This window comes from Elaeis guineensis, chromosome 1, assembly GCF_000442705.2.
Source record: "Elaeis guineensis isolate ETL-2024a chromosome 1, EG11, whole genome shotgun sequence".
NCBI lineage: Eukaryota > Viridiplantae > Streptophyta > Magnoliopsida > Arecales > Arecaceae > Elaeis > Elaeis guineensis.
The window spans coordinates 81993937-82007843 of NC_025993.2; the positions used below are offsets into that span (position 1 = coordinate 81993937).

The window sequence follows — 13907 nt, forward strand, 5'->3', positions numbered from 1 at the left end:
TCATCTACAGGGTAATCAGATTACCCTTGAGGTATGTCTATATTTCTCATATTTTTAGATTTAATTTTAAATTTTAAATATCAAATAATAAAATTAGATCTAACAGACATTAAATCTGAAATAGCGTAGGATAAAATTTTTAAATTATTTCATCCCAGATTTGATGAAATCTGAAAGATCCTACAAAGAAAAAAGATAATTTTTCCTTCAATAGATTTATGCTGGCCAATACTGTGCCATCTGCACTTCATATATTTTTGTCTCTTTACGAGTTACCTACTTAAGTGATCAAGAAATTAAATAAGCATAAAAGATCTTTTCTGTACAATGGTTCAGACTCTGCTCTTGAGATCTCATGCAAAGTAAACTACAAGGACGAGGGGACAAAAGCACCATCAAAATTCGGTTTGAAGGTAAATCCTGCCAAGGTTGTTCGTAAGAGAAAAATAGAAGTCAAAGAAGGCTTGAAGCCGATAACACCCTAGAAGTTCCAACCTCGCCAGTCCTATGAGTTTCGCAAAGGAGCCAAAAAGAGACAGAGCAGAACGGCACAGCTAGTTGAGAGGCATCTGTCGCCGGCCCTTCACAAAGGCCAAACAGCCAACGAAACAAGGGTTCTCAGAAATTTAGCAGCGTGAAGAACCACAGGTCTGATCAGTGAGGACTTGTAAAGAGCTTGAAGGGGATATGATATAGCAAGTTTGATGCAGCCTCGCCCAGCAAGGAATGGACCAAGAATGTGATGCAAATACATGCAATGGATGAACACCCACCATGCACCTCGCTGCATACATAAAAATGTCCTTTGAAGAAGTCAAAGGCAAAGGTATATATGGCTTAGTAAAATCCAAAATGGACTGTTTCTGCAAAACAAAACAATAAATAATCTATTTCTGGAAAAAAGAAAATATAGTGGGTGTGTTGAAAAATCTCGAAATGATCAAAGACTGGTTGGTTCATACCAAATTTCGTTTTTATGTCAACAAAATCAAGAAACTCATTCAACAACATAAGCTCATGTAGAATCTCATGATATCTACCAGAAAAATGAAAAACCTAATGATGCAAGTTATATGTACAAAAACTTTGTATTTGACACGTTCACTCTCATAATAGCTAAAAGATGCACCAGTTTGACCACAAACTTTCTTCTTACTTCCCTGACATCATGATGCGCATAATAATTTTTACCTATCAGTATATTATGCACTAAAACTATACAAAGTACCAGGAAAATTAATACATTCTTCAGTATGACTGGACCTCCAAATCACTCAGCCACTGATGATGGTAAACGTAATTAGGGAATTCCTTGTTTTCTGTACTGGAGCTTCAACGAACAGAATATTTATCTGTATCCCATAATCCAGCTTCCACATCTCTGCATAGACATCAGAAATTATTCAAAAAAGAAAATCAAGCCACCATCATAACTCGCTCACTAAACTCTAATCATCAGATGGTTAACAGTGCAGAAAGTATTTCCCACTTAATTCACTGCAAAGACTAGAAATTGGAGCCAAAGGCAATGCACTGTCAAATTTAACAGAGACCATCAGATGAGTGGCAGAAGTTCATGCATTTTGGTTGAAGTTTTAGCAGTTATAATATGAAGCAAGTGTGCTAAAAATGACTAACCCCTCAAGATACATTTATGTCAGAGAAATACAAATCCATAGAAATGACTTGAACAGCTAACAATATTTAAAAGCAAAAGAAAGCAATAAAAGACAAGGTCAATGTTATAACAGAAGAATCACTTGTTACCTGAGATAATGAGATTCAGAAAGAAAAATTCTGCATTTATGCTGAAGCCATAGCAACATATGCCAACAGAGGACTCAACTCTGGTTCCAACTGAACTATATCAAAATATCTATGCTTTTGGAAACATAATTGAATTTCTGGGTGCTAAGAAACATGCCATAACTCAGGTTATTATGTATTTCACATATCATGTTGATTTTCCTTTTTGTGAATTCATTACAAAAAAATGGTGCACAAGGGGAATTAGTTGCATCAAAAGCAAAGTAATCAAACACATAATCTTGTAAATGCGGAAAGCATATCAATGTTTGTTCTTGTCTTGCACCTATGCGTTAATTTGCAAATGGTAGAATACTAACAGATACAAAAAAATATTTAACAACTTAAAGCATTATTCCATGAGAAAAATATATAACACTTGCCAATGTCAACATCATGCATGTAATTCATCAAGGAATTTGTGGACGTAATTGGACCGCCAGCATCAGTTTTGGCTGTCTTAATAATGCACACTTATGGATTTTAGCTTCTTCAGACATGCAACATGACAGAGAAGGTGCAAAGACATTATATATCTCATTGCTTAAAACAACATCTACTAGCTAGCCACTCAAACAACTAATGGTTTGTGTTTTACTAGGTTGCATTGATGAGCACTCTAATATGTTAAGGAAAGAAATAAGTAAGCTCAGCCTTTAGAATGCTGAAAAAACCAAGGTTAAGAACTTCTAAATGGAGAATTCTCCCTCTTCCTCTTTACCAAGAATACCTGCCAGATCATTATTATCCCAAGCTTATAAGAAAAGAAGAAACAAAATTGTCCATATCAACAACCTCGTTAGAAGAAGCAGTATCCTGTAGATTTTGTCCCATTTTCAAGATATCTTGGAATACTGAAACAGACTTTAACTCTTAATAATCCATATGTCAGATATTATGATACTGAAAGTCCATCATGTTTCCAGATTTTAAGCTAGCCAATTAGAAAAGAGAAAACGATCTTGTTGGGCAACCAAACTGAGTTAGCCATACATTTTTCATCAAAATTGGGGTTTCAGTTCAGTGCATTTGCTTGGCTCTATCTTAAATGTTTAAACGTCATGAAGTAGTCAACAACAGCTAGAAAATATGTGAATAACATTATAGTTAGAAGATAAGAGGCAAGATGTGGCAAATTAGAAAATCAATCTTAGATGTATAAAGAGGACGTCGATACCCCCAAGCACCTATTTTTCAATGATCAAAACCACACTCAAGACCTCCAGACAAAACTCAGCAACATATACAGACGTCCAAAACAGAGCATGTAAAGTAGTTCTTCAAATCATATAAACTTTCAAGAACTAACTACTTTGTGGAGGAAAGAGAAAATACACAGATACATTCATGCAGGACAGAATGGAAACATCATCCTCTTCTATCTGAAACATTTGAATATCAGTTTTTGCCAGCCAAAACAACAAGAAGCTGATGATGAAACACATGAGACAATTTGCAAACTACCGATTGAGAAACCCCTTTACACCTGTGCATCTCAAATTAGCCCAAATATACTCGATGAATGTAGCTAATTCAGTCTCATCTTGGCAAGTTAATTGCTTTTAGTATGGCGCAGCTAGTCCTGGTAGTTGCAGCAACAACAAGTTTTACAATGACAACTAGCCCAAAATGATATGCAGGAAGTTAGAACAAGAGAAATGCATCTCCCAAGTATTGGAAGTAGCATCCTGACAGGGCCTAAAACTTTGTAGAACTCTCAAGAGTGCTATAAAATGGCATACCTACAGGAAGTCAAGAATGAAACTCTTTCACAACTGCCAATTTCCATATGTTTCTTTGATCCCCAGCCTCCCTTTTTTTGTTTACATTGATTCCCTGCCTCGATCCCTACAAATTCCAATTTTCCCTGGTAAGCCTCAAGCACCTCAGGGATCTGCTTCCCATACTTGATCACATACTTTGCCAAGAAGTCCTTCTCAGTTATCATCAAGGTGTGCACACCAAATTTGCTCCTCACCAATCCCTTCGACAACAAAACGCCCAAAACCGAGCACCTTGGAATGATCCTCTTCTCAAGACTGAAAGACAGCAGCTTCGGCCGCGCTGCTAGAAACGTCGGCTCCCAATTCAGCTTATTCACAAAGAACTCCATCGATTTCCTGATGTTCTGGTCTGATGCCAGCATACAGAACGGGTGCTTCATGAAGGCCAAGAGAGTCTCCTTCTCAGACCATCCTAAACTCCTATAAACCGCCAGCTTCCTCTCCCATGTCGCCGGAGTCAACCCCAGCATTGCATTGATAGCGAGAATGAACATCGTCGACTTCGGTTTCATCCCCATTCCTTTGAGCAATTCTACAGTCTCTGTGAACCGATCGCGCTTCTTCATCAGCACCCGTGGATACGTTGCAGCTAGCTGGATAACCTTTGGCCCAGGGACTCCATGATCTCGCAACGTCTCCATATTAGGCAGCATCATGGCATTGAGGTCGTACCGGAGAAGACGGGAGGTACCGGCGACCGCGGAGACGACGGCCTCCGACGAGCCGAGGAGGGTCTTGAGCAGGTCGAAGTTGCGAACGAGCTTTTTCTCGAGGCTGGCCAGGAGGAGATTGGGGTCGGCGGAGATGAGCTTGCCGAGATCGGCGCCGGAGTAGCCGATGCCCACGAAGAAATCGAGCTTGGGTTTGATGGTTTTTTGCGGGCGGAAGGCGAGGAGGGACGGGTGCTTGGAGACAAGGTTGGCGATCTGGGGCTTGGTGAAGCCATGGTCTTTGAGGAGGGCGAGCACTGCGTCGGGGTTGGCGGTGGATTTGAACTGGACCTTTTTAGCGGCGGAGAGGGCGGCGGAGAGGGAGAGGCCGCAGGAGTTGATGAGGTAGGAGACGGTGGCGGTGGCGGTGGCAGGTTCTTTGGGAGATTTGAGGATTGGGTGGTGGAGGAAACGGAGGAGGCTTGGAATGGAGCGGAGGGGGTGCCATCGGATGAGCGAGCGAAGCATCGGAAAGATTTCGAAGGGATGTGAGATAATGGAGATCAGGATCCGAACTCATACATAAAACCCTACGTAGCTCAACGGGTTTTTGCATTGACCGAATGACCCGGGAAGTACTACTTCTCGGATGCTTAGACAAACAACGTTCAGCCAGACTTGTGGGCAAGTCTGGCTCGGGCCTCTTACAACAAAGCAGGTTGCAATTGTGGATGCTTATAATTGTAATTGTGGGCTACATTTGAATTCAAAAATATCAAAATTTTGCAATTCGAACTGCAAGCAAAATTAGCTCTAACTCTAGATATAATTTAGATATGCAATGGGACTTAGCCCCGTGGACTTTTTATTGGGTAGGATAAATGGTTCACATGGGACAATCTGAACCTATAAAGAAGCTTAACATCTATTGACATGAGGAGTAGCTAATAGAAATTAGAGAATTATAGTAAAAATTGACTTACCTCTTATAGGTCCAAATTGTCACGTTCCAAATTCAGGATATAACACAGTCATGCTATCGACAGGTGCTGCCCCTAATAACATGAAGCCTATTATGGATGAAAAATATCTTTGGTCTGAACCGAAAATACTGGCACTTCTAGGTCCCGACCAATCCAAAGGTTAATCGTCAACCCATGCACCAGCTTTCAACTTGTTATCAATATGCTCCCATACATTAGCCATCAATCTGTGCTTCAGTCGTTGGCCCTAGCATCGACAGCCAACCCCTATCTCCATGCATACCAAGTCACTAATCTATGCATCAGCCATCGATTCTCATCATCAAAATAACCTCTATACATCAAATACTGATCCAAGCTTTAGACACCGACCCCCACGTCAGCTCCTGACCTATGCATATGTTGTCGACCCCTATTTTTGACAGTATGTGTGACAAGCCGTCGATCTACTCCCACTCTGACTCCTGTTTTGATCACCATGTCCGGAAAGGTTGACAGCAACTCCCACACAATCGCTTCAAATTATGAACTGCTAGGAGTAGCTAGCCTCAAACTAGATAAGACAACCATAACCATCCAATCTCAAAAAATTAGATCGAAGATCTCAGAACGACGCATCCAAAGGAGTCTGAGCAACCTCCAACTCTTTTCTCTCATGGTTCTTATCTCTACAAATAGAGAGAATTAGGGAATCCCTAAGGTATGCAATTCTTTCATGCGCTCCTTCTCTTCTATCCTACTAATTTCTAACTTAAGTGTCAAAGGATCCCTACTGCAACCAACTCCGATCAAAAACTTATTTTGCAGGTCTGGTCACCATCATCTTACCAAGCATCGCCTCCCTCCAACCAAGCCAGCCCAAGCCAGGGATCTACAGCAATAGATTGATGCTAGAGAAAGTGTTTAGACCTATTTTTTGGGAAGGAGCCCGAGATTTATTGCAATGTCATCATAAAGAACATCTTCCAGACATTCCAACTCCATGATGGTCTGATTGACAGAAAATTCGATCAAAAATCATACCTCGACCTAGCAGCCAGAGGTGCCTCCACGGTCCTCCCAACTAACTGTGGGGATAAACGAAGAGTATTTTAATACTCTAGTCATCCAAGTGCAGGCATTGGTTGCGATGGTCAACACCATGCAACAACTAGGTCCAGCATAGGAAGCGTTCCAGCAACAACCACCTCAGTCTCTCCCACGAAGTCCAAATTAGGGGAGACAGATGTGGCTGAGTCGACCCCAAGTCTCGACCAGAGGAGATGCTCTCCTACACCTCACTCTAACAAGGGATCTATTTCAGGCCGATTCCCATCCCACCATATGGAGGTTTACACAGCTCATAAAGCCGACATTGATGCAAACTTCAGGAGATGAACCGGCAGATCGAAGCAATGCAGCATCAAGCTGTGGACCAAAACAACCAGGGCAGCTTCCACATCGAGCCATCCTTCAATGATAGGATTATGCAGGAGCCACTACCCGCCAATTTCGAGATGCTATAGTTAAAAAGATACAGTAGATCGTGAAGCGAAAATTCAGTGCAGGGGCAAAATAATAATTTTAAAACTTTTTTAAAATTACTATTTTACAGTGAAATTATTAATTAATCTCATTAATTAATACTAATTAACTCTACACTAGGATCTAAATATGATACAACAGCATACATTTAAATTTGAAATTCAAATTTGAAATAGTAAACTTTTTACTGTATTGTGTTCAGAACACATCACCTTTTGCGGGTAGTCGATCACCGCAATCTGATCACCGTCGGGTAGCTCTGATCGTCACGTCGCAGTCACACTAGTGTCTGACCTCTGTGGATCATCCACATGAAGCTTCCATCTGATCGGCTCCTCACGAATGCTAGTTCATGATTTCATCCTTTTGATGGCTGATGTTGATCGAACTCCTTCGATCGATGTGTACCGACTCCTCGGATGCTCCAGATCGTCTGTACGATTGGTTGAGAGGCTGATGGATCTCTCTCTAAAATTTGATGGACTCACGACACTCGTGGCACACCAATCTCACTTCCCAAACCCTAGGTAGAAATCCTAGGGTACACACCAAAAACTCTGCGCCCACTTCTCTCTCCTTTTTCTCTCCTCTCGATAAATTTTGAACCCTTCAAAATTTTTTCAGAACCTCCCCATGCCCCTTATCTATTCTTTCATTTATTGCCCATGTCCTCTCCCTTTCTCATTTTATAAAGCATCGCAAGAGATGTTGAAAGCGTATGAGTGGATAAGAAGAGGTGGTTGCTCACTTAAATTCAAATCAAATTTGAATTTAAGTGTCAACCAATCTTATCCTCATCCATTTGTGCAAGAAAGAAGAGATGGCGTGGCCTTTTTTTGTGCATGGAGACTTTCACGAGAAACCATTTCTCATGTGGAATATGGGGCGCACAAAAGAGGATAAGCTGGCGCATGGTTATTTGGTTATCCATTCAAATTCAAAACCCCTTTGAATTTGGATGGATAACAAACCAAGTTAATCCAAATAATTGGCACACAGAAATATGGGCATGAGAGAGCTTTGCGTGGGAGAAAATTCACAAGAAAATTTTTTCTCGCAAATTCAAATGGGCGCAAGGAAGTTAGGTGGTGCAGAGAATTTAAAACAAGGTGGTTTGATTCAAATTGAGCCAACCTAATTAAAATAGGTTAAGCACAATTAGACCAGATTAAACCCAACACAATTAGGCTTAATTAGGCTCAATAAAATCCTAATCAAATCAGAAATTAACTAAACCTAACCCCTGATCAAATCAGGGACTAAGCCACCTTAGCGATTAGATCAACACTTAACCTAATCGGGTCAATCCAAACTGAATCCAATTCAATTGGACTTGATCTAAAAATAATTACTCAATCAAATTGAGTTAATTAGATATCAAATCACTAATTAAATCTCTCATAAATATTGAATCCAAATCTGATGGGCAATTAGGCATCAGAGACCATCGATATGAAACCCTGATCAAAGAGTTCAAATTTCAAATTAAAAATTTGAAATTCAAAATTTTGACCCCGGTACCCAAAATGTGTGGAACTCATGATCAGAAAATTTTAATTCTCAATCATAGAGTCCCAGACACATAAGACTTATAATCAGCCATCAGATCAGAAAGGAACCTTTAATGTGTGTGACCCCGCAGGTTCGAACCTAAGCCGGTAGCACAGGAACCAATTTCTGTACTAATCAAAGTGACCATCTAGCAATGGTACCTGACGATCGGATACATCGAATAGTCACAATCGCAACATTCAGAACCTACGTAAATATGGTTACCGTATAATTCATCCCTTTTGACCCTTGTGTTTAGGATGACTCAGGGTTAAACTATCAATCCTGATGAGATCATCCGAATCATGCTCAACTCAATTAGTCCTGTGACTCCTCACTAGGACTACCCTGGCCAAAGTTTTGCTAAATTGAAACACGACTGTACACAGCTCCTAAACTAGAGTGGTCAATCCTATCTTGACACACGCACCGACAAGTCAAGTACTTGACTACACCCAGCAGCCTTCCATCACTGAATTAGAAATTCAGGTAGTCCAGTGCCTAAGTGCAGTGAGTTGCTTGCAAGTCACCGTGGCGGTCTCAAGTCGGAGGGACATTTATACCCATATCCCATCGGAGCAAATCTTGACAGCAGAAATAGCTCTGGAGTCGGTCACGTTCAGTGCAGATGTACCATTACATCTCACCTGTATGCCATACCAGTGTCTCCACACTCCTTGGTTATGAGGACAACCAACCCATACGGCACACAACGACCTATGCTCGATAAATATTGTCGTCCTTGGTAACAACGTATCATTTGATCGCGAACAGGTTTAAGGACTAAGCGACAAATCCTCCTTTGTCGAGTCTAAATAGTCCTAAGGACTTCACCACAACACAGGAGTTCATTAGAAGATGAAACATTAGTGATGAAAAAATATCAAAATAATTTTTATTTATTTATAATTCATGTACTAATACAAAAGGAGCACAACCGTCAACAGGCTGACGATTGACTTTGGGATACTATTTCCAACAGATCGACCAACCTAGTAGATTATCTGGAGAGCTTCAAGTCTCTCATACTCCTTTATAGAGCAAACGATAGAATCCTATGCCAAGCCTTTCCTTCGACTCTCAAAAAGATAGCTCGGTATTGGTATTCAAACTTAAAGTTGGACTCTATCCATTTGTTCAACTAGCTAAGTTGGTCATTCGTAGCCCACTATGTAAGCAGCAAGAGGCAGCATTGGGAGTCTAGTTCTCTGATGAATATTAAGCAGAGGGAAGGAGAGTCCCTCTAAGCCTACATGAACTATTTTAACTTGACCATCCTAGAAGTACGCAATCTAGACTAGTCAATCACTATGACTGTCCTAAAAGATGGACTTCAAAAGAATTCTCTTCTCTACTCTTTAGAGAAGAAATATCTTAAGAATTTTGCAGAGATGTTGGATCGAGCTGAGAAGTACGTGCTAGTTGATGAAGCTTTAAAGAAACATGGAACCTCGATTGATGCTATGATCAAGAAAAAAAAAATCCCAAGCTATCCCTGATCCGAGAGGATTCTCCTAGGGGATGGCCGCGATCTAGGACTCCACCTCGATGCTGATAATCTAGAACATCTCCTCACGATCGATGATCTAGAAGTCCATGGAGACAACGTTGATTGCCACAATCAACCATCACTGAGGCACTAGTCTCCATCGAGAAGGTTCACTAACTATACTCCTCTGAATATCTCCAAAACCCAACTACTTATAAAAATTATGGAGCAATTGCTCAGAGCAGAAAAAATGCAATCTTGGCTAGAAAATTGTCACTAAAAAAAATACTACCTCTACCATCAAGACCATGGCCACAATATCGAGTACTGCATTTAGCTCCAAGATGAGATCGAGGAGTTCATTCGATAAGATCGGCTGGACCAATTTATTCACCGCATAAGGGTAGAGCGTGAAGATCTGCCAAAGGTGCCTCGTCAGATAAAGTAACCTCGGCAGGAAGCACCAGTAGAAAACTGACCTACGACTAGCATGATCAATGCCATCATTAAGGGGCACAGTGGATTAAAGCCCAAAGAATCAACCAAAAGGTGAAGGTCAGATGAAGCAATTATTTTCTCCGAGGAGGATGCAGAGGGGATCTAGTTTTTATATAATGATGTGGTAGTTATATCTTTAAATATTACAAACTATGATATACACCGCATCTCAGTAGATAATAAAAACTCAGCTGATGTATTGTTTTATGATGCATTCTCTAAAATAAAAATTTCTATAGATCAGCTAGATGGGCTAGATTACCCCCTCGTAGGTTTCACTGAGATGCCATATCAGTCGAAGGGATCATTATCTTGTCAGTCACGACTGGACGGGAGCTCCAACAGTCCACTATCAATATTGATTTTTTGGTCGTCGAATCACCCTTGGCATATAATGCTATCTTAGGGCAACTGAGGCTGAATAACCTAAGAATCATGATATCGACCTATCATTTGTTGATGAATGAAAGGGTCATTACCCTGCCAATCATGACTGGACAGGAGCTCCAACAGTCTACTATCAATATCAATTTTTTGATCATCAGAGAACCCTCGGCATATAATGCTATCTTGGGGTGACTGAGGCCCAAGTAGATTTAGGACCGTGGTATCGATCTATCATTTGTTGATGAAGTTTCTGACTAGGCACGGGATCAAAGAGGTCCATGGAGATCAGGCACTAGCTCGGCATTATAAAACCGCCCTCCAAGAAGCAAAATCACCTACCACTCTTCCTATTGAGGGGCTAGACACCCACGATGAGCTCACTGAAGAGTAAGGGGAGCTAATGGAGGATCTCGTGATGATTCTACTGAATGATGGAAACGAGGGGCACATGATTTGGATAGCATGAACCTAAATAAGGTAATCCGAAATCAATTAACTTTTTTTTTATGGAAAAACACAAATATCTTTGTCTGATCGACTGCAAACATGTCTGAGATCGATCTAAAAGTTATAGTGCATTGGCTAAGCATGGACCCTCTGCACCGACCCATCAAGCAGAAGAACTAGAGCTTCACTCTGGAGTGATAAAAAACTATTACCGAAGAGGCAGACAAGCTGATCTGTGCTAGTTTCATCAAGAAAGTGACTTATCCAGATTGGCTCATAAATATCATCTTTGTAAAGAAGGCGAACAGGACATGGTAGATCTGCATAGACTCTACTAACCTAAACAAAGTCTATCCAAAGGACAACTGCCCCCTACCTCATATAGATCAATTGGTGGATCCGACATCGGACCATGAGCTCCTCACCTTTATCGATGCTTTCTTCAGCTATAATCAAATATGGATAGCATCCGAAGATAAGGAAAAAACTATTTTATAACTGATCGAGATCTTTTCTATCAGACAGTCATGCCCTTTGATCTGAAAAATATAGGTTCCACCTACCAACGATAGGTAAATAAAATTTTCAAGGAACAGATCAGTTGAAATATGATGTATGTGGATGACATGCTGGTCAAGAGCCAGACATCAGGGAACTACACCGTCAACCTCAGAAAAACTTTCACCACTCTCCACAATTACCAAATGAAGTTGAATCAATGAAAATGTGCCTTTAAAGTCACCTCCAGAAAAATTTTTGGCTTCATAGTCTCACACAGAGGTATTAAGGCCAACCCAGAAAAGATCAAGGCCATACAAAAAATGAGTCCTCTGAGATTTATAAAAGAGATCCAGTGCTTGACAAAAAAGGTAGCCACTCTCAATCGATTTGTCTCCAGATTGATAGAGCATTACCTCCCCTTCTTCAAGATCTTGAAACAACCAATGGACTTCAAATGAACAGAAGAAAGCCAATAAGCATTCAAAGAACTAAGGAGTTACCTCAATTCGCCACCACTTCTTGGCAAGCCAGAGCCAGATGAGGAATTGTACCTCTACTTGGCATTCTCCTCAACTGCAATAAGCTCGGTGCTTATCCGTGAAGAAGGAAAGATTCAATGACAAATCTACTATATCAATAAGACCCTTCACGATGCGGAGATTAGGTATATGAGGCTCGAAAAGCTGATCTATGCCCTCATCAACTCAGTCCAAAAGCTCCGACCCTATTTTCAAGCCCACACCATAGTGCTTTTGATTGACCAGCCTTTGAAGCTAGACTTGCATCAGCCAGACACGATTGATCAGATGGCAAAGTGGGCAATTGAGGTAATTGAGTTTGATGAGAAATTCGGACCTTACCCCTCTATCAAGACATAAGTGTTAGCAAATTTTATTTTGGAATGTACAATTTCAAAAGAAATCACTAAGGAAGACGAGCAAGTAAAAGAAATCTACCCGAAGAAGAACCCAAGGAGTTATGGGTCATGCATGTAGATGGGTCATCAAACTCCATTGAGTCAGGAGCAAGTTTGATCCTTACTGGACTAGAAGGAACTATCACAGAATATGTTTTGCCCTTTGAGTTTCCAACCACCAATAATAAGATCGAGTATAAAGCTCTTACCATCGGGCTGAAAATTACAAAATAACTTGGGGTACATGAGCTAAAAATCTACAGTGACTTCCAACTCGTGATCGAACAAGTTAGAGGGGACTATGAGGCTTGAGATAAAAACATGAAGAGATACTTGTAGAAGGTAAAGGATCTAATCTCTATATTCATCAGTTTTGATATTTGGCAGGTACCAAGGTCGGAGAACTCCAAAGCAGACCTGCTATCTAAGTTGGCAACTTCGGCACTAGGAGACCTACCCAAGTGATCCTTCTTTGAAGTTGTGAAAGAGCCCAGCATCAGAGAGCCCATTTCGGTCTTGCAAGTTGATAGCAAGCCAAGCTAGATAGACCCATTGGTCCATTTCTTCAAGGATGGGATGTGTTGCCCAGCTATGCAACCCAAGAGAGAGGAGGGGTGAATTGGATTTTTAAAAATTTAACGTTAATTTAGAACTATGAGGATTAAATAACAATGAGCAGGATATATGTAGAGAGTGATTTAAGCAAGGTGTAGAAATTAGATACAAGAGTACCAGAAGAAAAAGAAAATAAGATAGAGAACAAGTAAGCACACCATAAACAATCAAGATTTATAGTGGTTCGGTGCCAACCTTGCACCTACATCCACTCTCTAAGCTCCTACTTGAAAATTTAAATCCACTAAACCGTATTCAATAAGAATACAATGTCAGTACCTCCAACTCTAGCTATCTCAAGCTAGAACACTTATTTTTCAGATACAAGCCAATCCAATACAATCTGATTCAAGGTTTGGATCAACTTTTCTACGTTTTAGAATCTTTTCAAAACTAAAGATCAACTCAAAAACAGAGTATAACAGTTAATCACACGAAAATATAAATGTAGCTCCTTTAATGAGCAAATAAAGCTTTAAATACACTTTACACAATAATGAAGAAGCTTTTCTGATTCTCCTCAAGGTTGTTGAAGACTTGAATGAGCTTTTGAGGGATTAGTGAACTTGAAATGAAAGCTTCTTTAACTTCAAGAAGGCTCTTTGCTTAGGGCTGAAATGAATGCTTAAAAAACCTTCTTTATTCCCTCCTTTAAGTGCCTTTTATAGCTTCAAATGATGGTGGAGAGTGATCTAGATAGTTTTAGAGCCATTGGAGATCATTAAATGAGCATTAAATACGCCAAATGAGCTGAAA

General features: G+C 40.4%; 1 protein-coding gene across 2 annotated transcripts; it reads right to left on the bottom strand.

Moving 5' to 3' along the window:
* Window positions 1-1037: 1037 nt before the first annotated feature.
* LOC105032265 (transcription termination factor MTERF8, chloroplastic) lies at window positions 1038-4816 on the bottom strand. 2 transcript variants are annotated; one of them, XM_010906663.3, is made up of 2 exons: window positions 3549-4812; window positions 1038-1381 (listed from the first exon to the last, which is right to left on the bottom strand). In XM_010906663.3, the coding sequence occupies exons 1-2, from the start codon at window positions 4766-4768 to the stop codon at window positions 1333-1335; spliced, it is 1269 nt and encodes a 422-aa protein (XP_010904965.1). In that variant the 5' UTR covers window positions 4769-4812; the 3' UTR covers window positions 1038-1332. The 2 variants fall into 2 exon arrangements, with proteins under 2 accessions (XP_010904965.1, XP_019701790.1); XM_019846231.3 differs by lacking the exon at window positions 1038-1381 and adding an exon at window positions 1389-1533 and having other exon boundaries at window positions 3549-4816.
* Between the last annotated feature and the right edge of the window lie 9091 nt (window positions 4817-13907).